Raw genomic sequence first — 26,964 nt, forward strand, 5'->3', positions numbered from 1 at the left:
AAGGATTGCCTCCGCAAGATGGTTTGATCCTCATTAAATTCAGTTTCTGCTCCTTGAAATGATCTCATCCTGAACAGGATGCAATTCATAAGAAATATTGGCTGGTGAGGTAATGCACATTCTGTAATTGCAACTGAAGCTGTAGAAAGTTCACAGAACATTGGTTAATGAATATTAACATTTGGGCACATCTGTGCTTGTTCGCTCTTTTGGCAACCATCCAGCTGCCATCGATACTGCTCCCCGTGTTACCAGGGTGAACTCATGTGTTTTCCTGTGTGTCCTCTGCTGCTCTGTGCCATGTTGCCCAGTTACAACTTACTGTGTAAAATTTGATACACAGCAAAAATTGCTGTTGAATAAGTGAGCATTATTGCTCTGTAGCATGGTACTCTGTCTTGTGCTCTGTAAAGTTCCACATCTTCCTAACCATTGAAGAGAGAGCATAAGTTTGAAAAGCCTTTGAGAACAGACATTGCAACAAGGATATTGACAAGACAATTGCTGGAAGGGTGACCAAAGGGGACAGGTCACTGCAGTGTTTTATCTAAATTGTTAGAACCTGAAGCTCATTTACAGAAAAGCAAAGGAAAACATCTGGGCCTCCCACAGTGACTGTAACAGCAGATGTTATTAGAAAAGCCATGCATGAATTAGAGTTTGTCGTGAGTATGCTGGAACAAGCATTGACTCCTATGATGAAGAGGTGCCTGAAGACCCTTATTCCTTTCCTGTGATATGTTCTTTCCTTCGAATGTGTAAGGGGACTGGACAGACTCTGTGGCATGCACCTCATCTGCCAGTCATACACACCCTGCCCTGGGGAGGGCAACTTCCTCTTGACTCAGTAGATTTTTTTTCCTATTGTAAGGAGAAAGTGATAGTATATGCTAGACTGTATCTTGGCATTGCCCTACACTCCCCCCCCCCCCAGTTTCTGGACAGTGAGGGCATAACATAAGTTGTTTGCTTTTACTCACTGCCTGCAATTGCAAATTATGCAAGCAGAGATCTTTTTTAAAAATCACAATCTTGTTAAATGCATTGAAAAAATGCACACAATGCAAAAAAACCCCACCTTACTTCATTTTACTGTATTTCCTTTCTTTCCTCTTTTACCTACTCCTTCTGTTGACTGCATTCAAAGTATCCTCAATGCAGTGACACTTAAGTTCTTTCTACATCAGCTATCTACTCAGAAACATCCCCTTTGTCTTTCCTGATGCTTCCATGTTAGTCTGCTGCTGCAGTAAACAAACCTTTCCATTTCTTGCCTTCTTAAAGTAGTTCCTGATTTTCTTCTTTATAGTGTCCCAGGCAAAAGACAAAGAACACCTGTGAACCACCCCACCCTGAACATGCCTGAACCACCCTATAGTAAATAATGTATTTGTGAAGTACTGGGCAAAATTGTAGCAGTATTGATTACTGTGTATATGTATTTTGAGCAAGGTTTTCCCCCCGCCCCCCCCAAGACAACAGTATTCCTAGTATGTTATGAGGTACACTTCAGATTGTACCGTGGCACTGTATTCTCTTCTGTTCTAGGCATTTTTTTCAAATACTAAACAGCACTTCAGCAGTCTAGGGATATTTTAAGGAATTTTTCCATTACGAAAATTAGCATCTCAGCAGTCAAGATACTCTGTTTAAGCACCATGTGAAAATACATCGAGAGCAAGATATGCGCAAATTAAGATGTAGAGAACACTGTTAACCCCTGATGTTCTGAACAGTCTTTGCACAATTGCCTATGTTTCACTGCAAATGTGCTTTTATAGCTCCAGCTTTCTTGCTAATGAGGTGCTACTGCAGCTCTGAGATTACCTGCATACAGATCCTTTGAGGCTATTTTTGTCATCCTGACATGCTGTAGCGGATGGTGACCATGTCACACTGTGCCAAAACAGTCCTTTACTGCTGTTTCTTGAACACAAATGCAAACCTGCACCAAATGGCTGTGTTTCAGCAAAAGTTCCTTTGGGTGATGACAGTTCTTTTTCTCCTGTTGGTAAAGCTGCAGGCAGGCTGGATGGCAAGTGCCATTGCTGAAACGGCTATCAGTTCTGCTTTGCAGGGCAGTCATTGGCTTGCAGAGCCAGCTGAAGGGTGACATTCAAATACATCTCCAAAAACTGTTGAGTATGAAGAAGGGCATCATGATATGTAACCCTTTGTTTTATTTTATTTTTTTTAATCTGGGATAGTTGTTAATACTTTAAGAATGTTGCCTGTTAGCCAAAAAAGATGGATCGTGAGATGCTGGGAGAGGATTTGTGGGAATTTTTGAGTCTGACCCCAACTTGCAAAACTGCAGTTGCTTCCAGATAGCTGTTTCCATATTTGCCACAGTGCACCTAGGGGAAAACTCTGCAATAAAGTGTCATGACAAAGAAGAAATCAGAGAAGCTTGGCATAAGTAGTGAATCTCACACAAATTTGAGTGGCAGTACAATTTACTAAAGCTTGATGACTATTTGTCATCATCTACTTCATCTTGAATAGTAAGTTAGGAATGGAATTTAATTGACTACAGATTTTATCCCTTGCCCTACTTGTCTTGTAAAATACCAGAACTTAATAAGACATGTGGCCAAAAATTTGATCAGCTGTTCTGGTGTGTGCTTATTTGGTCACAGGCTGCCAAGTGCCACCAAGATAATGTTCTCACAGTCTAAATGCCTAGCTTTTGTACTCCAAACACTGAAAAATACTTACAAAAAAGCTCAAATCAGTTCAATTTCTCAAAAGGGTTTCTGAAGGCCTCACCTATTTGATTGCTAATGTGAACAAGACATGTCAGTGAACAGAGCTAAGAAATAGTCCTAACAGATCAGACCTTTCTGCTGTTCACAGCATCATCTCTGTCAAACACAGTAACATCCTTTAACTTTGAACAACCTGCATAACAGTTTGACATATGGGGCTCTGGCCTGTCTTCTTGAGAATCTTAAGTACATGATAGAAAGACAGACAGGTATATACACTATTCTAGATGTAACAGAAAATGCATTCAGTGTTTAATGCATTTCAGTTCTCATCATTGATACGTAATCAGAAATTATTACAACAGATTAATGTTTTAGAAAGCCCGTGAATTAAAGATTTCCTTCTTCTTGAAAATCAGAAAAGTATACCTACTAAACTTGTGGCACCCCATTCTTTTTCTTCTATGAAGGTCATGTAGGGATGGTCAATCTTTGGTCTTTTCAAGTGCAGAACATTTGAACTCAATTCTTGGTCACCTCCAGTCTCTCCTGCTGTTATTTTCTTTATTTTTTAAATGTAATTTTGTAGCTGGAACCCTTGGAATCCATACTTAATGTATAATAACATGAAGCTTCTGTCCTGAAACAGATTAACTGTCCTGAAACAGACAGATGGTGTAAAATTGTCAAAAAAAATATGGTAAATTTATCAATTTGTTTAAAAATAAAAAAGTGTTCGTATATATTTGCAGTTTTGCCAAAGATTTGACTTTTTGCAGGGGAAGTTTGAGTCGTAATGAAGTTGCATACAGATGTTTGTTAACTTGCTGTTAAATATTTTTTCTTTTAGGCATGTCTTTCATCTACATTTTCTTGCAATTTAAGTAAAGTATTTTTCAAAATTTTAATTGGTGACTATAGCAGTAGTGATAGAAAATATGATACAACCATTTTTGCTGTAGCTTTTGAAGTTTGCTTTTATTAAAAGAGTTTTTTTTCCCTGGACATTGCAAACATCCATCCGTACAGAATCTGATTTCTTGATGTCGTCTTAACCTAATCTTGTAGTGAATTTCTCTGCAGAGATGCCTGAGCTTTATGAGAGCACAGAGAGGAAGCTGATGAGGGAAGCACTGTAACTAGATTCTGTAGTGCTGTAAGCAATAAGCATGCACAAGCAAGTAAGCCTTTTCAGAAATGGGATCTCTGGCAAACACAGTGCTGAGAAATGGGTAATTTGTTTGGAGCTAGCTTAGGTCGGAAAGATGCAGTGCTTTTCCGGAGCTGGCCTTCAGAGCACCATCCAAGTGTCTTTGTACCTGTAATGTTTACTCAGACTAGATAATTGTAAATGAAAAGTGGAGACGACTGTACAAAATAGTGTGATTCATTTCTATTTTTGCACAGCAGGAACTATTTTTGAAAATATGAGCTAGATTAAAAACAAGGTCAGTAATTATTCTGTATTGGCTTAGAAATCTGTATGAGTTCACATGATCTGACTTTAAATCCCAGATCAGTGGCAGACCTTTTTTCATAGATTGGTCTGATTTTCAGCATTTCTGCAGATCCCAACTGACAGTTGTTTGTTCCAACGTCTTTGAAAATCAAGTGGTTAGTAACTTAGCATTGTTCGGAGAGTAATTAAGTGACTGGTTCTCTCACGGTGAACTAGATCAAGGGATAAATTTTAAAAATAATTACGTCCAAAATGGCTTTTGTGTTTGTAGCTAAAAGAAATGTTCCTCGGGCTATGGCGTCACTCTTGTTTAAACAGAATAAAGTTGGGTGGTATTTTGAGATTAATTAGATGACCAATTTTTCAGGTAAGAATGTTGGGAAAAGTAATTTATTAATAGAAATTTCATTAGGAAATTTGTTTATTTCCACTTTTACAATAATACCATTTTTTCAAAAGGTGATAATAGTAAGGAGTAATAGGAGAATATTCTTTCATTTTTGCTTAAAAAAAAAAAAAAGCCCTGACCCCACAACATCATTAGAAGAAACTGGCCAGTGACAAGCGCTGGCTCTAGGAAGGCAACATCTTTACAAAAAAGCATTTCTTAATCTATTCTGCATTTGTACTTTAGCAGTGATCTTGAAATGTCATGGGCTAATCAGTGGGGGTATGGTCGTAACTTGAATGAGATAAATCTGAGAAAATCCAGATCCTTCAGAAAGTGATGTGACTATCAACATCACCTCTTTTTTAAATTTTATTAAATAAATGCTCCGAAGTGTGATGCTGGAGTGTGCCATTTTGGAAGACATAAAACTGAAGTATTGACTAACTGTGCATTAATGCCTGATTCTTTTGTTCTGAGCAAATTCTCATTGTGGTGTGTTTCCTCTTTCAGCCCCCTCCCCTCCACCCAAGTTCACTTTACATATTCCTTTCTTTCTGCCCAAAGTGCTTTTTTCATAGCAGACTGCTGTCGTATTCCATGCTATAGATATTTCAGTTACACTGTTGTGGAATAAATGCATGTAAAAGCTATTGGAACGGTCCTTGGTCATGACTTTCAAGAGATCACTGTTAGCTTCATTTGGTTGATATTAATGAGGGTTTTCTTCTGAAAAACCTGCAGTGCCAAATTGAAAAATCACCATCAGAATTTACGCATTTTAATGAAATTTTTCTTGGAACAGAACAAATTTGGAAAGAGCAGCATTTCCTGTGATGCTATTAATTGGGTTTAGGCTTGTATGTTCTGTAAAACCTTTGTGTTTTCAAAGGAGATATTTAAGTGATCTTCAAGACGTACTGTCCTGAGAGTTATTACTTGTTTTATATCAATCTGGTTTACGGGCATTTAAAATTGCTTTAAAAATGTGCAACAAATGAAGGCTTTGTGTCACAGGAATGCTGCGCACGGACTGTCGGCAGCCCTCCATAAAAGAAACACTCTGTAGGTAAACAGCCAGGAAATCAGACTGGAATGCATAGTACCAACCGAGCATATATATATATATATATATATATACACACACACACACACCTCCTACATTTCAGTGTTTCATTTTGATCATTCAGGATATATTGATGGAGTTTTTTAGAAAGAGTTTGGACAGATGCTGGTCAGAAACAATGCAGTGAATTATTAAAGCCCCATTAGGGCCTATTTTCTGTTATTTTTATAGCATAGTAGCAATAAGCACAATTTTTTGTGGCCGTTCTTTACAATGAACTTTTTGGGTACACATATTCTTTATTATTATAATAAAGTTAGAGAAATTAAGCCTGCTTCCTAATAACGGGAATCTTTGGTCTGTTCTTAATTCCAATTTCTGGGTTTTATATGCACCAAGCAGCTGCTAGATGTTTGGCAAAATGATAACATGCCCCCAGGTTCTAAGCTAAATACCTGAGGCAGAAAAAATATGAAAAGAGAAACAAATAAAAGATTACAGTAAACAGGCAGATACACATGTAAGTTTAAGTAAGAAATCAGAACAATTATTTTTATGAATTGCTATAGCCAATATTTCCAGTACAGCAGCACCCGTGAACTCCAGCTTCATTTGGGGGAATATCTGTCATAAACTGTAGGGCTAAGAATGGCTATGGTGTTTAGGTTTCTGCCACTTTTATGTAGTAAACCTAGCGTAATGTGTGTGGAAAAAAGGACATAAAGCAATTTGCAATTGTAGTGATGATTAAACAGAAGAAAAGATTATAAGAGAAAAATGCAGAATAGTTTCTAGGCCAGCATGAGTTACTTGTTCTTATAGTTATTTTAAAGAATATCTTAACAAAGTATGTCTGTTGTCACTGTAAGAAAGTTTTATTGCCTGAAGGTTATCAATAAGTTAACTTGCAGATACCATTTTAAGTTACTAGAAGCAAGACTGAGGTTTTTTTCACGTAAAGTTTTGGTGATTTATTGCATACGTTAAGAGCTGAAAAAATCTATTTTGTTTCCATTTATTTTCCAAATATGGACTTGGTTGTAAAACGACAAGGATGGAATTCTGCCTTAATTTAATCTTTTTTTTAATGCTAATTTTCATTTTTGAGTTGGAGGACATGTTTTTCTTCTGTAGTATTCTGGAAAATGTTATGTTGCAAGTAATTTTTATTTTCTTTTTACTTACCATTAAAATCTCTTTAAAAAATAGAAGAAAGTAAAAATCTATCAAAGCCATAGTATACTTTCATTGGAATACAGGTGTATTAGTATATGGATTTACCTGTTTCAGCTCATTTCTTATTTTAAAAGTATTGTGAAAAAAAAGAGAAAAGAAGAAATATTAGAATGTATGCTTTTATTGTCTAAAGTAAATCTTGAGGTACTATAATTGCATATAAATTTTACCATTTACATATGTGCTCATTACAGTGGTATAGATAAGAAAGTTCACCCTAAACTCCTTCTTGTAAGCGTCAGTACTTCGCACTACTTAAAAAGAAATTTGAAGTATATTTAATATTGCAAAGCTTTCAGATCCAGATACTGTCCTCAGTTTCTTGTGAATTACTGCTTGATATGTAGTATGTGAGATACCACAGCATCAGACTGCAGGTGGCTTTGAAATCTTTAATTTGATATGGAAGGCAAAAGTGAATCAGGAGCGATACGCCCTTGTGAATCGTTGTTTTTTGACGGGTAGCTGTCAGTTTAGTGCTGCATTTTGCTCTTTTTGGTTCACATTCATTTTTAACTACAGTAATCATTCTTTGGTAGTGATACAGATCAATATAACTACATCTGCCAGGATGAACTGTAAGTCCTGGCTTGGAATCAACTTTTTTGTCTCCCAGGCAAGATTAAGTTTCCCCAGTTGTCTGGTGCTATCTCACTGAAAGGTGATTTTCCCTATCAGTTACCTGAAGGGTATGTTCCTATTCTGATTGTTTCAGTTCTGTGGCTGATAAGTATACACATTGTAAGTCTGTTCAGTGGCTGATAAGTATACACATTGTAAGTCTGGTTTTTTTCGTAAACGCATCTGTGTGCAGCAGAATTAATACATTCAGAGCTTTACCACATCAAAACGAACACTATTTGAAAATGTTGTATGAAGTGCAGAGTCTTTGGAGACAGCTAGTGCCCTGAAGTCTACTTTATACAAAAGAGATTAACACCATTATTCTGTGTATAATCTCTCCAGCAAAACACTGTCGCCTATTTCTGTCAACAAATGGTTTCTTTGCTTTGGCAGCTGAAAGAAATTTTAGTTGTGTAGGCAACAGAACATGCCTTTATAAGTTGCAGAACCCAATTTTAAAAATATTTTGGAAGGTAGCTGCAGTTTTGAGAAGTTAAATTATTTTCATTAACTAAATATTTTTTTAAACAAGCTAAAAAGACTAATTATGTCTGCTACGCCTGACACACTCATAATCCATGCATCAGGCAGGTTCACTATTTTAAAGTACACCTTTTGGAAAGGTGTGTCATATGCACATCCTACTGTTCCTTGCAGACACTTACTTGATTAAAAGGTCTGCACGTATCCTCTCCACATAACGCACATTCTAAGAGTGCATTTTCTTTCTAAATAAAGGTGGAGATGAGCAGTGTTCTTACTGAGAGTCTAAGAGTCCATAAAACTGTTGTATACCAAAGAAAAGAAGATAAAGAGGCTCAAGTAAAGGCTTAATATTTCTAGAAGCCTCAGACCAAATAAAATTTGGAAAATTTGGGGGGGGGGAGGGGGAGAGATAGATACCACATATTTTCACTGTGTAATGAATCACAGAAGCCATATTTCTAATGGAATTGAGTTATAAAAGTCATAGTCAACATGTGAAAGACTTCTTTTTTATTTTATGTTAATAAATATGTCAGTGCTTTTTTTCAAATCATTGAATTGCATTAATAGTTAATAAATTATTATATTTTGAATAAAATTTTACTATTTTCCCCAAGAAATTGTTAATACAAAATTTAAAGCTAAGATAAGAAATATGTACTTTAATAAATATTGCATTGTATTTGATTTTCTGGTTTATGGCAAAAAATACATGAGAAGTAAAAAATCTGCCAAATTTTGAATTTAGTAGCTGAATCAAAGCTTCTGCTATTGTCAATTTCTTTACCTGGATGAAACAATTACATCATCATTCACAACTTCTGTTTGTAGAGGGTCAGATACCTAGTGGGAGCAGGGCATTTGAACCCTCCTCACTGACACGGCAGGGTAAATGCAGGTCTTAGGGCAGAAGTGGATGTGTGTGCAGATCCCCATGCCGGGAGCCACTTCCCTCCTTGGTTACATGGCTGGGCACGTATGTGTCCTGTGGTGAGGGTGCCGGTGCCTCTGACGTGTGGTGTGCACAGACTGTGCAAACAGTTTCTTATGATTTGACTGAGCACATGTGTGCTTGCATCGTAGGACTGGATGCAATTTCTGCCATGTTGACGGATAGCTGTATTTTGTTTATATGTGGGGAAGGATGGCAACAAGAAACAAGCCATTAATCACAAAAAACAGTCAATAAGCCATCAGCTTATTTCTTGTGCACATCTAGGGACTGATGGGGAACAATCCCGTGAAAATTGTCTCAGCACCTGTCCTGGTAACAGTGATAATGATCTTTCCCTATGTTAATTTTTAGTTTGGTAGTTTACACTTTGTAATTACAAAGCACAGATCATTGAAACAAATTATTAATGTTAATCAGTAAGTCAGCATACAAGAATGCAAAGAATCAAGTCTCTCCTTGTATACTAAATGAAAAGATTTCTTCCAGATTCTTGCTTTGATCATTAGAGTCTTTTAAATAAGAAAATACTACTTAGTTGCTAAGCCACAGACTGAAGTTCATTAGTGTGTTAGCACAAATATTGGAAAAAGAGTACTAAACCAATATTAGATAGAGGACCTGTGCGTAGGCTGGAAGTAATGTAATGAACGTGACACCAGAACATTTTGAAAGATTGCTCACAGTGATTAAAACCATTTCTGTTTGCAAAAACCCACCCCGCTCAGCAAGAAAAAGTGCAAACCCTGAGTAGATCTGTTTTTCTGCTACTGATACCTGTAAGACTTTACTTGAAGTACAATAGATTTAATAGTCTTATAAATAATTTTGTGTATATTCTTTATTTTAAATGTTGACCAGATGTACTGATGTGGCATTTTTTTTGTCTAATGGTGATCGTTAAAACTGGTTTTCCTTAGAATGCTTTTAACCACAGATTGAAAGCCAGAACGCCATCTTATTTAAATAGCCTGTTTGGGAACCTGACTCAAAATCTTCACAAATCAGTTTTGGATTCATAGATATTTCAGGTTTAATGCATAAATGCAGTGTTTTAACACAGTGCCTTTTTGCAGAGGCTGTTGAACTTTACAAGAAGTCATGCTAGTTTGGAATTTTTTGATGTTCGGTTTATTATCTTAAGCAAATGAAGTAACAGTTCATGCTTTTGCATTCTTCACAGATCTTCAATACAGTGAGAGAAGAAGAAGGAGCAGAAGATATTTTTGAATATTTTCCTCATCTTCTGAGAAAGCTCCCAACGTTTGATACAGACTGTATATGCAAACGTGATGGTTTTTCTGTAAAACCATGTGTAACAGGTGCTTACTGTCAATATCGTGCCACTTTACAGAGGACTGCACTCTCTAACTATATAACTGGTGCTTTACTAGAAGCAACTACATCATTAGGAGCAAGAAGTGGTCTTTTAAATATCTTCGGAGGATCAACTGGAAAAACAATGCTTAAAGGTAATGAAGATTTAATTTTTTGAACTCTGTCCACTTTAAGTATAGGGTGTATTGCAAAATATGTAGTACTATATAATATTCTGTAGTTTGTATACTCATATATGAAGTTAACAGATAAAAAAGGTTTTCATGTTTTCAAAGATTCTCCTTTCCCATCATTATGTGTCATAATGACTAGCTATGTTAGTTTAATAAAGTAAAAATGCATGCAAAACTGAAAAGGTTCTTATTACAAAATGGACACCTTTTCAATTTTTTTTTCTTTTTAGAAACGTTCCTGTCTGCATCCAAAGTTAACGCCTAAGCCATTGTTGTTAGGGTGTTCCTTTGTATAGTATTTCTCATGTACCAAGTACTCCTACTCATGGGCTGACTTGGTTCAGGACTTGAGAAAGGAGTATATACTCTACTCGATTATTATTGTTGCCATTATACAGCTAGCTGTCAGCATAGCCCTGTGTGGTAAGTATGTACAGTTCATTACTGATTTATTGTTGGTCTTCTCCCGGATCCATCATCTTTCTAGTATTGGATCATTTCAAATAATAAGGGTATTGTCTGTGTGGAAAATGCCTATTGAAGGATGGATGCTACATACTAACTTTCAATGCTGATCGTCTTCCTATGCAGTAAGAATACCATTATGTGATTGAGTTTGGTCAGTTTTGGAAGTTAAACAGGACAAAGGCATTCTTGGTATGAATTCATTGCATTAAAACAGGGTTCTGTACAGAATAGTAACTGCATTTTAAATTCATTTTTAATTAATGCCTAGAATATTTCCTAAGGTACTCACACATTTGGGGATTTATCATCATCTGATATACTGTAACAAAAGGAGGCAGCATCTCAGTTGTGCAATTGTAGAATTGAAGCATGTGGATATTACGACTTGCCCAGGAGTATGACAGAATCGGTACAGAATTCTCAGTGCAGTTCCTTAACTAGTATAGATGCTGACCTCATTTTTACAGACAAATAATGATATAGTTTGTGCTCAGATCAAGTTGTCTTATTTTTATCCCGAAGAGTGGCCCTTTCTAGTTTTAATTAGTCTCTCTTTAGGTGAATCAAATGTCAGAGAGAGGCACTAAAATGGTATAAGAACAACAGGTACAGGTGGCAAACTGTAGCATCTGAGTGAATTTCAGTAGTACGTTGAGCAGCATTACTAAGCTTCACATACCCTCATCGTCTGTGAGAGACAGAGAGATGTACAGTACAGTGTCCTATTTTGGTAGCGTTTTTCCTTTTTATTTTGTTTGGGTTTTATTTGTTCTGGGGAGATGACTGCTTTAGAAAAATAAACATACATTCCTGCGACAGCTCTGGCAAGCAAGGTTGAAAGAACTGAGTCATGTACTTGGTGGTGCAGTGCGGTGGACCTTCTTCCTACAGAGTGGGAGAAGAGAGCACAGGGTTTTGATGCCCCAGACCTGATCGAGACTAAGCATGCTCTGTCCCTTGAGTACAAATGTCAGCCTCCCATGGGACATGTTGCTGCAGTGCCCGAAAAGCCCAGCTGGTGACTGTCACCGTAGAGTTGCAGGCTCCGACTGAGTTCTGAAACTGGAAGCAGCAGCAGTAATTAGTTCAGGCTCACTGACATGCTAGTATGGCTGTATCTTTTTATAGAGCCTGAACTAGCCGTGACTGCACATGTGTGCTCTGTGTACCAGCACACTTTGCACTAGTTTGGGGATCTCTGTGGTGCCTGTATTATATGGTGTACACTTCTGTTGTTGTATTCTGAGCCCAAGGATGAGAGACCTTAAAGAAAAGGCCAAGATCTTGAACTTGATTTGCAATTCCACAGACAACTTCTGTAGATAGTAGAGATTTGATTTACTGTAGCGGTCTAGGTATAATTTACTGTAGTGGCCTCTGTTGAGGAAGAGATGTGCTGCAGCTTTAGGATATTGGAGTTTTCTGAATGTGGAAGGTTCATGTTCAGGTATATCACGGTGATTTAATATATCTGAGAAATGACAAAGGTATCAGTAACAAAGTCCTCTCTAAAAACATTTACAGAGTATTACTTGGCGATGTTATTAACTGAGACATTAGCGTTAGCAAGGAACCCAACAGCATTCTGAATTCAGAGCTGCGTTTATCATTTATGGGTGTGTACCTTTCTAAAAAGAAAATTATCCTGTCCATGCAGATTGATAAAAAGGTTATTTTCATCTGTCCAGCATCCTCTTTTACTGCTGGATTTAACTTCAACCATAAGCTAATCTCTTCCAAACCTGAGAACCTTTAATTGACATCGATAACAACTCTGTTGTCAAATGCAATGGAGGATTTATCACAGGATACAGCATGTCATCGGGACGCTTCACTTAGTAGTTGTTTGGAGGTGTTGAAAAGGGAATATATTGATCCTGGTGTGGTTTAATAGTTGTTGTGGTTTAACCCTCGTAGGCAGCTAAGCACCACGCTGCTGCCTACTTACGCCCCCCCAGTGGGATAAGGGAGAGAAGCAGAAGGGTAAAAGTGCGGAAATTCATGGATTGAGATGAAGACAGTTTAGTAGATAAAGCAAAAGCTGTGCGTGCAAGCAAAGCAAAATAAAGAATTCATGCACTACTTTCCATTGGCAGGCAGATGTTTAGCCCTTTCCAGGAAAGCAGGGCTTCATCATGCATAATGGCTGCTTGGGAAGACAAACGCCACCACTCTGAACGTACACCCTTCCTTCTCTTTCCCCTAGCTTTATATGCTGAGCACAATGCCATATGGTATGGGATATCCCTTTGGTCAGTTGGGGTCAGCTGTCCTGGCTGTGTCCCGTCCCAGCTTCTGTGCCCCCCCAGCCTCCTCGCTGGTGGGGTGGTGTGAGAAACAGAAAAGGCCTGATGCTGCGTAAGCACTGTCCAGCAATAACTAAAACATCTCTGTGTTATCAACACTGTTTCCAGCACAAATCCAAAACATAGCACCCTGTGAGCTACTATGAAGAAGATTGACTCTGACCCAGCCAAAGGTACAATAGTGAAGGTGATATTTCCATCAGCACTTGTGGTTTGTAGCCCTCCAGAAGCAGTTCAAAACTGTTGTGCATTTCATCAGGGCCCTACCAACCTTTTGCAGACAAGATAGCAATATATCTAAGTTAAGAGCGTCATATGTTGCAGAGAGACCAGGGAGACGAAAATAAATATTTGCCTTGACAGTCAGAGGTTTTGAGTGCCCATGTAGTAATTTCAGTGCTGTGCACTGCCTTGAATTAGTATCAGCAGCAGGAAATTAGCATTATGTCTTTTTAGGTTGGATTTCTTCATGTTGCTCAGCCTGTGGAAGAACAGAGGGAAGACCCCTCTCTGATTTTGTTTTTACTCTTTTGATCAAGAATAGCAGATGTTTCTTGTTACTGCGTTTCACCAGCTGTGACCGGACAGATTTTCAAGTGTTGGCTTGCTTCCATAGAAACTTCAAGTATAGGTTCTCAGGTCTTTGTATTTAATTTATTTATTTTTTAATTTTTGTATTAGAACATGTCTTACAGTTCTTCCTTTAAATTTGTACTTGAAAAAGAATTTGCAATGTAGGAAGACGTCATAGTACAATCGAAGGTCCAAGCATAAAGGTCCTGATGGAAATGCAGGAGAGCACTGATGTGATGTTTGTTTCCTTGAGAAAGAAAGAAATTACAGATGTCTGGTCTGTGCAGGATAGTGCAGTGTAGAGACACTTGACCTATTGCTGGCTCATTCAGACCCTAACTGGAGTTTTCTCATGATGCAGCAAAATCCCCTGTAGTGGTTGGTTTGAAAACAATATAGGCAGCCCCAGTTAATAATCCTTCAAAATATGACCCTTTCTGGTGATAGCACTAGCTGAGATGGTGGTAGTTTGAGCATCATTGCACCATACTTCACTGTACAGAGGTAGGCATGACCAAAGGCAGCAGTTATATTGATTACTTGAAATAAATAAAAGGAGTCACTAGCAAATGAAAATGTGAACACCAATAGCACTGACATAGGTGGAACTAGAATGCATTATGAAAACAAAAGATTATATACATTTATTTTAAAATATCTTCAAGTAATTTGCAATTTATATAAGCATAAATAAAAGAATTGTTGAACTACCTACTGTTCTGCCACTCAGAAATTTGAACTCAAACTTCCTTTGTGTCCTATAAATGTTGTAATACCTAAAAACATTGTAAATAAAAGCTGAAAGAAGTGGTGAATTATTAGGAAGTAATTATAGTAAAACATTTTTGTGGTGGATCCAGTTCAACAGAATTTTACCTTGTAAAGATATGCTACATAAAGGTGCTATTGAAGATTTGCTGTATTGCGTGTTACTATTTACAGTGTTAGACAATGACAAATACTCCTGCGTATTAGAGTAAAAGTTTACACATCCGAGGCTCTGAAGTGATGGTAAGTGGCAATGCCAGCATCAGCTTTAGTCACCTCTCTCTTCTTCCTGGGTTCTTGTTCCTAGAAAATGATTTCACTTCAGAAAATCCTGTCAAAGAGGGGAACAATAAGGGGCAAAGTCACCTTGGCGTGATATTGCCACTGAGTGCTTCATTTTGTCAAATCATGTCCCGAGTTAAGAGATCTCTAAATTGCCTTAGATATTTGTTTATGCATTATGCATTTCAGTTCAATGAGTTAATAGGACTTCATCAAAATGTTTACCTATAACATAGCCAAAATACAATTGTGTTTAAAACATGCTGTGATTAATACTTTAGTTTTTAATGCCTGTATATATTGTCATGTATTTTATTTAAACATATCATTACCTTTGCACAGGCATTATGCAAATATATTCTTAAGTGTAAGAGGATTCTATTCTTATTTGATTGAAAAATATGGATTTTCTGGGTAATTCTAGTTTTATTTTGTAAAACGTTTGGGAGTAGGAGGGTTGTATATGCGTCTTACTCTAAAATTACCAGTGACAAATGATTTCAAGAAAAAAGTCTTTTAATAATGTATATGAAACAAGATTTAGTTTAAATGAGTTATCTTGCAAGTAAACACAAAATTGTAATCTTCAGTTTACTGGCTTTTAAAACATTTTTTTTTTTTTTTTTAAATAAGTATAGTTCTTTCTGTTCCAAAGTAGGAAACAGCTTGGTCAAACCTTTTCTTCAGGATTGGGGAGTATTGTCTACCAACCATGTTCTTTTGAAAGTTCTTTTCTTGTGCTGTGACAGAAACATGACATGCTGGAGGAAGTAGAAACTAACAAATGTGTGACTGTACTGAAAGGAAAAGTTGAGTAATCCACCTATGTAGTTTTTTCAGTGAGGGTGATAGCTCTCTTGAGAAAAAGTTTCCATCTGAACCTGAAGGGTAGGGTTTTTATTCTACTTGTAAAAATAATTATCATAAACAAGTTAGCTAATCTTTAGTGTTTTATTATGGAGTTCATTTATAGGCTCAATGTAGTCATGTCGTTAAATGTATGACTGTAAACTGTAGAATATCATTTAATGGGCATGTGGCTGGGCAGTAGCTGCTTCCCCTCACGCCTTTTGGCTTTGCAGGAGCTGCATTTTTAGTGGGGTTTTTTTGTTGTTGTTTTGGGTTTTTTAACTCAGTGGTACTCAGAATTGCACCAAAGTGCTTCACTCACACAAGCTTTTTACTTATTTTTTTCTGAAATTGTGAAAATATACAAAAGTGTCGCTACTTTTTGTCTAGAGCATAATGATTTACTGTCATACCTTATCCAAAACAGTTAAAACAGCCAGCAGAGCACAAAGCTTTTCTCATATCCTCTCATTTAATCACTGAAGCCCTCACAGTAGCACATGGAACAGGATGTATGGACCTTTACTGTTCAGGCTGGGAACAGATGCTTTTTACAGAGGTGAGGGGCTCTCAGCGAAAGTGCTCAAAACACTTCCTTTTCTCTTACCAATAAAAAAAAAGTCTAGTTTGTGCACCTGTGTTGATCACTAGTACACCAGTATGAGGGAGAATGAAGTTTTTCTGGTAAGAAAGTCACAAGCCCTTTAGAAAGTTACATCTTAGACCAATAACTTCAGTCTGAAAGCAGTAGAAGGCTGATGCACAGGGGACATAGAGTGGGTGGACTACTGAATTCCACACTTAATGATTTCTGAATTGCTCTAAGGGGCAGCCGACGTACAGATTGTGTTGCAGTATATCCAGTCTTGTGCCAAAGACATGTAACATGATAGAAAGGTCCATGTCAAGTAGATGTGTATCTTCCACCAGGTAAAACCATTCCTCAGCTTTGCTACAAGTTAAGCTTCAGTACAGACATGAAACTGTGGACACAGTTTAGATGGTTGTTAACTCTAGAGTAATTATTACTGCACTTGGAATGATTTTCAAGACAGTTCTTAAAAAGCTTCAGAAGTGGAAGTGAATTTGTTTATTAAAACCAGTCTGTATCAGACAGTCTTGAAAAGATCTCAAGGGCTGTCGGATTTATGTTTGGAGGACCTCTTCTGGACCAGACAACATTCCACTACTTTTCTTTCAAAATGTTTGCAATTCCTGGAGATAAAGTTCAGCACTTCTTGCACAATCTGTTTAAAGAGGAGCCCACTACTTTAATGGGGATTGTCCTTCATGATGTAAAAGGAAGACTTCTCAAAACCTTTATACGCTCTGTAGTTAGGGATTTTATGTAATATCTGCCCCGGAAATAGAGATCCTGCAAACAGAGAGTCCCTAATGCTGGGATAGCCTGCTGGTTTAATGTCTCCCTAGCACTAAGCACACTGTGAGTGCTTCGTGTTCAGTCCTTCAGGAATTTTTAGTGACCTGAGCAATGAACCTTACAGTCACAAGTAGTCCAACTCCAGGAAATACTGTTCTAAGGTTTTGTTCGGTAGCTAAGGACCCTAAATGCTCCGAGTCCCCAGGGCTAGGATGGTCTTGCGGGCAAATCAGCTGCCAGTGTTATTAGTTCCAGAGAAGGCTTCCAAACATACCAGACCTCTGAAGCCAGAATTCCCGGTCACGTGGGTCTGGGACTGAGAGTCTTTAAAAACTCATGTAGGGCCTGCTCTGTAGGAGACTCATCTCTTGGGTCTGGAGCAGTGAGCCTGCAAGCCCTGCTCTCAGATGGCTCACAGAGCTGTCAGGCTCCTGACTGAGGAGCTGCAACTCTGGTCCTGGTAGCACAGGGACAGTCTGAGACTGGACTCCCGGGAGCAACAGATGCCTGGAGTTCCCACAGCTGGTCAGTGACATTCACATCCTTGTCAGCATCTTTGTTACTACAGAGAACATAATTTTCACATATGAATACTGAAGACGTTTCAGCTGCACTGTTTTAGCACCTCTGTATGTAACTCAGAATTTCTGGTTAGTAAGAAGTTTTGAGAATGTCTTTCAATGGGATTTGGATTGAAACCAGATTTCTTCCCGTAGAAAGGAAATCCTGCTTCTCAGGCTGTTCTGTTTCTTACAAATTGATTGTTACAGAAGTTTGTTCATAGTTGTGAACGGGCCAGAAATTTCACTGGAATCATATTTGAAGACTCAGTCATTGTCACAGTTCATGTGGTGTTGACATTTTTATGCAGAAAGTGAAAAAAGTTTTGGGTCTTTTTTAATCTTAAAGAAGGAACTAGAGTATGTGAAAATGTTTGTGCTTTGTATTTGATACCTGTATCCAGAGTCATTGTTGGAAAGAAACTTGTACCCTTCCTTCCCTGTCCCCCTACCCTCCCCACCCTGCCCAGGATAACTTCTGTAGCTTTGTAATCTAAGAAAAACAAAAGGGAAGTAAAAAGAGGTGTCTGAGGATGGAGCAGACTGCAAACATTTTGTATCAGTATTCTTTTCACTTTAGCGTGTTTCAAAGCTGTTCCAGTCTCGTGCCACTTTAAGTGATATAAATCAGACTACATCCTTGATCACTGTTGTTCATCTTCTAGAGAAAGCTCACTCAGAACTTGTTAAATAGACAACAGCAATTTTTGACCAAGAACAGAAGGAAACTGATTTGTACTGAACGTGGAGGCAGACTGTATTGATCTTAAGAAAACCTACTTCATTCATCCCTCAGTATTCAGAGATTACCCTTTTTCTGTAATCAGACTTTGCGGTCAGCAAAGATTGGGCAGCAAGCAGGACCCAAGTCTCTGTGGCTTTTCCCACTGCTGTTTCCTGTACCCTTTGCACAAGGCTTATTGTTACAATATTGGGAAAATTCCAGGATCCCTGAAGCTGCGGCAGTTGTCTGACAGCTATATGTCAGAGTCATGGGCAATAACAAGCTTTATGTACACAGATTTAGGAAGGCCAACATGATTTAGCTGGTCTGTGTGTGTTTGGGCCCAAAGGTTAGGATCATCTAGAGTGAGGGATAAAGCCAAAAGAGCTGAGATGAAGACCTGAAAAGACAAAATGTGTCTCAGGCTGAGAATCTAAGGTAAGAAGATGGGTCAGGCAACACACTGTAGAAGAGGAAGTCAAATCCAGGAGATAGGTCAGACAGTAAATAGATAATGTGGCCTGAGGCAAGGGTGTTGAGTCAGGAAACCAAGGATTTTGTGCTACTCTGGTGGCTCCAGGACGTAGGTCAGGAGGACCAGGAACAAGTGCAGGTCACCTGGTTATGGGCAGAATTAAGAGTGACATGGGAGGAAGCACAGATCAAGGCTGAGATAGCAGAAAGGAGGAGAAAGATTTGGGAGGACAGCTGTAGCCAAGGGACACCTGGGACCGTCTGGAGCTGGCTACGATGGTTGTCTCTGTAAACTGGCACAAGGGAAAGATCACTGCAGTCAGTCTCTCAGACCTGCCACTGTCTGGTCAGGCCTGGTTGCAGCTAGGTTGGTCACAGCAAGGGCAGTAGGAGAAGGACTTAAGGAGGATCCTTGCCAACATTAATTTAACAAAAACTTCCTTTAATCCAACATGTTTAATACATTGTATGTACAAAGAATTAAGCTCTGCCAGCACAGCTTGTCTCGTCCTTATAGTCCTCTTTCTGGGTTCAGTAAGGTATATTACTGCAAGATGAAAAGACACATAATTCATCCAGGCAGTAGATTGAAGTTAACTAGTGTAAGTCATCTAAATAAAAAAATAAAAAATATTTCCATCTGTAAAATTGCTCCTTTGGACAGAACAGGTATCATACTCATGGTACAGGAAGGTACATGTTTGTATGGATCTGGATAGCCTAACCAGAGCTAAGCAGTTAAGAAACAGAACTGAGTTTCGGATGTATAGATTTTAGTTTCAATAATATTATGTGGCAGTTTGGTACACTGATGATCCTTTAACTTGTGTAGCTGAATCTCTGCTAACAGCAATATTTTTGCTGGTAGTCTGTAGCTGTTGTTTCCACCAGCAGAAAAAAGAGTTTAAATTCATAGAATGAGTCTGACTGTACTATTAGAGCTTTGTTGTGAGGATGGGAATGAAGGACATACTAACGTCTGTGGATGAAGGCTGAGAGAGCAGAAGTTTGTGCAAAGTCATGTTAGTTTTAAAATCAAACATTTTTTTATGAAGAGTAATTAGTCTTCAGAAAAAATGAAATGGGATTCTAAGTGCAGATAGTTAATCCCTGAACTGCTTATTATTGTTTATTATTTTAAAGGTCTGAACATTTGTTTGAATGGGCCTTGTAAAAGTAGTGTCCATGGGAACTTTTAAAGTATAGAATGGAACTTTTTTGGTATGTTTATGTTAGCATGTCAATCATAAGCAAAAAAACCCCAAGGACCTCAAGCCTCAAGATGACTCAAGAGTCATCTCTAAAGATTCCCGTTAAGTTTTGTTTCTAGGAAACAAATTAGAAGAAAAATCAACTTTTGTAGGATAATGCTGTTTTATTTATATCCAGACACAATTTTTTTCGGTTAAATTCTAAGATGTACTGTACAGTTTTCTTTGTAGAATCAAGAACATTCCGATTTTTTTCTTCAGGTTTTCAGAGATCTGCTTTTATAATTAGTGGAAAATTCTTTAGTATTGACCCTATAATGATGAGAAATGTTTAATCTGATGGTTTATTTTGTATTTTTGTAGGGAGAGAACATTAATAAAATTGATATTATAAATAAAATTAATTTTAAAACTCTATACTGTATCCCCATGGGGTCCTTATATTATCATATTTAACACAAATTCTTCAGAAATCTAAGCATACTAGTTTTCAGCTGGAAGTTGGTAACAACACTAAATTGTCATTCTTCCAATTAAGAAAGAATATGCTGGTATTGTCAATGAAAACATAATGGTGCGTTGGCTGGGTTCCATGATCGTTAGTCCAGTAGAGGTTTTTCAGACAAGACGTATATTCACCGTATAAACAAAGTGACTCTGAGTGTACTGCTCGCATTCCAGTTCTGCACGGATCACTCTCTCAGACTTCCTGGGGAAGTGGAGAAAGGTTTCTTGTGGCAGTGTATTGTTTTTCAGTCTTGTGTACTCTAGCAAATTTCATAACTAACTTTTCACTGATGTAGTCCTGCTGCTTGTAAAAGTGATGTAAACTGTGTGTAGACAAGGCTAAGGTTAGAATGAAGAAAAGAAGTGATAAAAATGCCAGAGCCTGATACTAAGAGCTGCTGGGATCAAGGCAGAGTTTTGGTGTCTACTTAGTTTATGAACATAGATGCAGTCTGAAAGGCTATACTGTCTTTTTAAGTCCCTCTGTAATTTCTTTACAGTTAATCACACTTCTGGAAGCCTCAGGGAGGTCGTCTTCTTCTTTGCCTCTCAAGGAAACTTTTTTTTGGATTGTTGCCTAAGTCATAGCCCTTTGTCCCGTTAAAGCTAATGCTATTGCCTTTTATTAGAGAGTCTAGTGCAGAGTGCATAATAGCTATAAAGGTAGGGCATTTGCTAATAAAGAAACCCGTGTCGTGGTTTTTGTAATGCTTCAGCTGAAGTTTCCTAAAACAAAACTAACTCCGTTTATTACTTTTGGCCTGTGTAAACAACACGGATATAAATATAACTTGTACAAAAGCCTGAGTGTTTGCTAACTTATTTCTTAATATATTTAAAGACAAAAATCCAGCAGAATTTAAATCGCTCTTGTTTATAACTCTGCTGTCAAAATCAAATGCTTTTAGTCTTAGCAGGATGTATGCTTGTCCTTGATTTCTAAACTTCCTTCCATTCGAATCCCAGTGTTTCAACTTTTATCTGGGGAGGTGGGTAACCTGACCTTTCAGTGAGCCAGCCAAATGCATGTCTTCTTCATGGCTTACACAAGGCATGTCAGTTATGCATTTTGCCACAGTTTGTAGCTTTAAACTGAGCAGCTGTTGCCTCAATGTTAGTTTGGACAAGTGCGGCGTGCAGACTTTCTGTGGTATTGGAAGTACCTGCTCTTCTGGCATTTTAGGAGGAATCTAAGATTCAATGGAAGACACGTTTGCTGGTAAGATTTGCATTTCTATGGCCCATAGAATACAGTTCTGACTATATGTGGGTAGGTAAAACAAAGTGATAGTTTTACTTCCAGAGTTTGAAGTAGATTGGGTGGGGCTTTCTAATCTAATGTTGGATCTATAATGTCAGCATTTAATAACAGTGCTTTAAGGACACTTCAAACTGTTACTAGGTGGAAAATGAAGTAAGGATTTAATATAAACAATATGAAATATAAAGTCCTCTCTCAGTCTTAAGTGTGTATTTTATATTTATATTACATACGATTTTGAACAAGTTGAAATACAAGTAATGCAGGTATACTTTGCATTTATTTGGTTCACATTGCAACTGTTTCGATATCAAATTATGTTGTGGAACATCCCTTTGTTTCTTATTCTACAAAAATAAGTGACTTAACGAAAAATGCTGGACAAAATGTGAATGTCAGATATAATGAAAGTTTTTAAAAGTACTAGAACCAGGTAATTATTTTTTTCCCTAAGGTTTATAAATGACTCAAATGTTACAAGTTAGTAACATATTTTTTAATGTAAATCCGCTGCTGCTTTTTTCTTTAGGAAGCTTTTGTTCTTGGATCTTCAGTATACAAGTTTATAACTTGTAACCAATTTGTGTTTTGTGGATGCTTAAGGCAGTTGATTTTTTCCCTTTCTGAATGACATGAGTGCATAGCAGCATGTAAAAGCAATGTTTTGCTACTCATTGGTCATAAAGAAACACCTATATTTACGTTTTTTTAAAACCGGCATGTGTAACTTGAATGAATGTTCATAATATTTTACTCTGTGAAAGGAATGTCTTTTATGTGCTAACCCTCCCATTTCCCTAATCTGGCTGTTAGCTAAAGGCTATGACAAACATTCACCGTTCAAAGAGATAGTATCCAATTGCAATAAAAAGATTGTATTGGTTGTCAACACCTTTATTTTCACCTCAGTGATTTAGACAGCACAGAAAAAAAAAAGCCCTGATATCAAGTGTATCTGTATTAATTGCAAAATAATGGTGTTTTTAAACCCTTTATTCAGTCAGTGATAACCAATCTGAGATTTCTTGTAATCCTACTAGCTATGGAGGGAAAATTATTTTAGTTAATTTCAGAAATGTTAAAATTATAAATTCAGCTCAGACCCTGCCTTTGATAGGCTGATTTGTTATGTTTTTAGCTTTGATTTGAGGTAGAATGATGCAAGCATTTTCTAGAAAATAAGCTGATATGAGAATTTTTGTTAGTGCATAATTTGTTTAGTTTTTATTTAAGGGGCTTCATATTGACATAGTTTTTTAATGTTTAAGTATTCGCTTTGGAAATAGTTGTTATGTATAAAAATGTATTGCTACACTTTTTAATAATTCTGAAATAAGTAAATTGCCAGTGAGATTTATCAAGCGCAAATTGAAAGTATTTTTCCTACCAAATACCAAAACAACAATACAAGAACTAGAAATACAATTTGATGCTAAAAGTACCTTTAATTGCTTCTTGTGACTAATTTTAAGGGCTTTGCATAATTGTACAGCAATTAAGTATTTTTATCCTTCATTTCCCATGGACTTGGTACAACAGATTTCATGCACATTTTCAGCTTTCTTTATAAAGTGTTCAGATCTTCTAGCAAGGGGATAGATCTGATGCTGTTGCATTAGGTCTTCTCTCTTCCCCCCATCCCCCAATCACCATTTCAATTTCTCTTTCCCCTGATATTTTGGAGTAAAGCACAGATACATGCCTTTTGAATTAACCATATTGCCACAGGCAGAAGTGGTGTCTTCTGAGAGGATTTTTCTTTGGGGGGAAGAAAGAAATCTCAATCTGGAAAAACTATAGTTTTGAATGCCTTTTAATATGCTACTGTTAGATTTGGAGAAGATCTGATCTGAAGTTGTTCACCTGTATTTGCTTATTCAGAATTAAATTGCAAAGTTCTGCAGAGAATTGGAACAAAGATTTCTTTAACATAGATATTTCCATAAAAGTGGAGTAGTTATTGAAGTATCATAAATATGTATGACCTTTTCTAAAAATTTTTATAAGATTTTTTCAAATAAATTGCTCTTCTGCTGAATTTCTAGAAGTTTCAGATTGGAATTCAGAAGAATTCAGATTGGAAACATTGTTAGTCTTTGGGACCTGATCCCAAAAATAGTTATACCTAAAGCCATTAAACTAAATGGGTTTTTTTTCTATTACACTTTGTTTTGTAGAATATTTGTAGGTAATACTACCATTTCCTACTACCTCCAGCTATAGAACTGCAGCCACTGGAACCATATTGAGACTTCTGCAAATCTCAGAAAGGCATAATGTGCCAAGTTTATTTTCACGTACCCAACCATTCTGAGCTGCACAAGGTCATGCTAGAATTTGTAGGTTAAAGACTTGATAGATTTAGAGATTTTTAAAACATCATTTTTATCAGTGAATAAATGAAACAAAAATAGTGTTAACAAAAACCACAATAAACCATTATGGCATTAATAATTCAATCTAAGAAACCAGTACAGTCACTAATTTGAACTTAAAAAGATAAAAAAATGGTTAGCGTGGTCAGAAAAGAATGCTTTTGCCATATTTGCTGAGAAGAGTTACATCATAGTAATTAGTTTGGTTTTGTGTCAGTGTAGGCACTTTCTTGACTGAGAAAATGTAATTAATATTTTGTGAACTTATATGTGGTGTCATACATTAAAGGACCATGAAATAGTTTTGTTATTATTTAAGTTTAATAGTGTCTTCAATTTGAGAAAGAAAATGATCCTTAAAAGTAGAATTTTCTTCTAGGTTTCAGATCTTCATAATATGCTGTTCTGTAACTGCCATGAAGTACAGAGGATCAATTTAAATCACATAGTTCTTGTCTACCTCATAGGTAAAGGATTTGTGAATGTAAACCTCCTAAAAGCTGTCAACAAACGATTCAAATATGTGCATAGAACGCAAAAGAGAAAGAGGTGCTGGCTTCAAGTACTGGATGTATTGAAGATGATGGTAGGATTTTGCATACAAGCTTAGTGTTCAGGAGGAAAAAACGTCAGGAATTTTCTATAACCATATATAGAGTGAATTGCTTTAAAAAAGACAACAGGGAAAAACTAAAATATATTTAAAATTCCTTATGCAGAGATACAACTAGAACTGTGTCTATAACTAGGAATTCTGTTTGCTCCCAAACCCAAAAAATACTAGACTTTTTTTTTTGTGCAAAAGAAACAGCCAAACACCCCCAAAACCAAAACTTTTGAACATCAAGAGGAAAAAATAGTCTTGTTTTGTCTGTGTGGAATTATATGATTTAAAAAGAACAAATACAGATCAGCTTCAGAATGAAAAGTTGATTCTTTTTATTTTGAGAATATCATTTTTGCAAAAGCTATCAACTGATTGGCCAAAACATTTGGATAAACTCAATATAAACTCATGAACATTTTAGTGACACAAATATGAAATAATTTTATCAAAAATTTTGTGCAGAGATTCAGTGTTTAACATGCTCACTTTTGCAAAAATATGTTCTTTTAAAAAATACTTCTTTTTATGTATAAAATGTTATATCTTTTAAAAAACATAATCGTTTTCTTCACATTTGCCATCAGCAATGTGAAAAGAATGAAAATGATAGTTTTACATTTACATTTTATTTGACTTACAGCAGACTTTTGCAGACTATGTTCCTGCATATTTGATCTCTCTCTCATATGATTGAAAGTTAAAGACCTGCAAGCATGTTGGGCGTCACAAACAAAACAAACCCCCAATATTTGCATAGTTTGGAAATTCACTACATTTTTTAAAAAAGGGAAACAAAATTGCTCTTGCTCCATTACTTTTGGCTGCCACAATGAATGGAAGTTACAGCTGTTTGTTTGATGGTAGAATAAGGTTAGTATTGTAATATTTTATTTCTCAGTAATAGCTGCAATAACAAAATTGATGGAGTCATGAAAGTAACAGTTTTCTGATTCTACTGGGCAGAAAATTATATCACTTTTTATGTCAGTGTGGGAGCACTGGTGAGAAACAGCCTGCAAAAAAGCACTTGCTGGTTACAGTGCATCTCAAGCTGTCTGTTGGTTAAGTATGCCATGTTGTGGTAATGTGTTTGCTGTTTACTAGGAGGCAAATATAAGTAAGTCGTATGTAGAAGCCGTGCAGTAGTCCTCTCAGGCTTGTCATTGGTGACTGTCCCGCTTCGAGCACTTCCTATAGAGAAAAGTGCAGGAGATACATGGTAACCTTCAGATAGATAATAATTACTGCAAGGAGAAAGTAAGCAGTTGTCCTTTATGTCTGCTGGGAGTGGGACAAAAAATGGATCTGAACAGCAAACACCTCACCATAGGTGTTGTGATAGAAGGGGGATTTGACAGAGGAGGGGTCCAGTGAATTAAAGGACTTCTTTTAAATGTCACTTGAAGAAAATGGACACAAGTGGTGTTGGCTGGCATAACTAGCCGGACAAAAGCAGCAAAGGTGCTGAGAAGAGAGATGCATGTGACTGAATACAGAGGGACTAATTTCAGAAAGATCTTACAGGAAAGGGAAAGCTTGAGGGGCAAAAAAAAAAGTTTAGTGATTGCATAGATGATGGCACATCAAATTTTAAGACAGGAGGGCAGTAAGAGCATGTTGCTTGCGAAAGTAAGACAGCTCATAGAATTGCAAAGCCTAATGTCAGTGGAGACCTCTAGCTATAGTCTGACATCCTTTTAAGATGTCATTTACTTAAACCCAGTTGTTGCTATTTTAAGCTCAGTAGTTGAAAGGCAGCAGTGCTAATGTACAGTCTTCGGAGGATGCCTTAGAACTATCATCCACTTGCACAGTTTTTCCCGGTGGTCAGTGACGCTCGCAGTCAAAGGCGGGTGACTTATTTCTAGTTCGAGTTTGTCTGTCATCAAGGACCAACTGTTTGTTCTTGTTATGCCTTTTTTCTGCTGGATTAAAGTCTTTAAAGACTGACGTATTTTGCCTGTTGGAGATGCTTACATATCTATAACAGTCAAGTCACCTCTCAGTTCTCACTTTATTGAACTAAAGTTGTGCATTTCTGAGCTAAATCTCTTCCTCCAGGTCTCACTATTCAAGCCTGGAATAATTTTATAGCTCTCTTCTGCACACTCTGTGGTCCGTCTGTGTCTTTAAAGACATTGAAGAAATAGTACATTATTAGAGTCATCGGTGATTTATGCGGGTGGAC

General features: G+C 37.1%; 1 protein-coding gene across 1 annotated transcript in view; it reads left to right on the top strand.

Moving 5' to 3' along the window:
• Nucleotides 1-26,964, top strand: part of PLCE1 (phospholipase C epsilon 1) — a 137,564-nt gene that overhangs the window by 33,874 nt on the left and 76,726 nt on the right. The window contains exon 2 of the mRNA XM_050898846.1: nucleotides 10,103-10,391. Within this exon, the coding sequence (XP_050754803.1) occupies nucleotides 10,103-10,391 (289 nt within the window). The remainder of the gene's footprint in view (nucleotides 1-10,102; nucleotides 10,392-26,964) is intronic.

This window comes from Gymnogyps californianus, chromosome 6 (genome assembly GCF_018139145.2).
Source record: "Gymnogyps californianus isolate 813 chromosome 6, ASM1813914v2, whole genome shotgun sequence".
In the NCBI taxonomy this organism is placed as follows: Eukaryota; Metazoa; Chordata; class Aves; order Accipitriformes; family Cathartidae; genus Gymnogyps; species Gymnogyps californianus.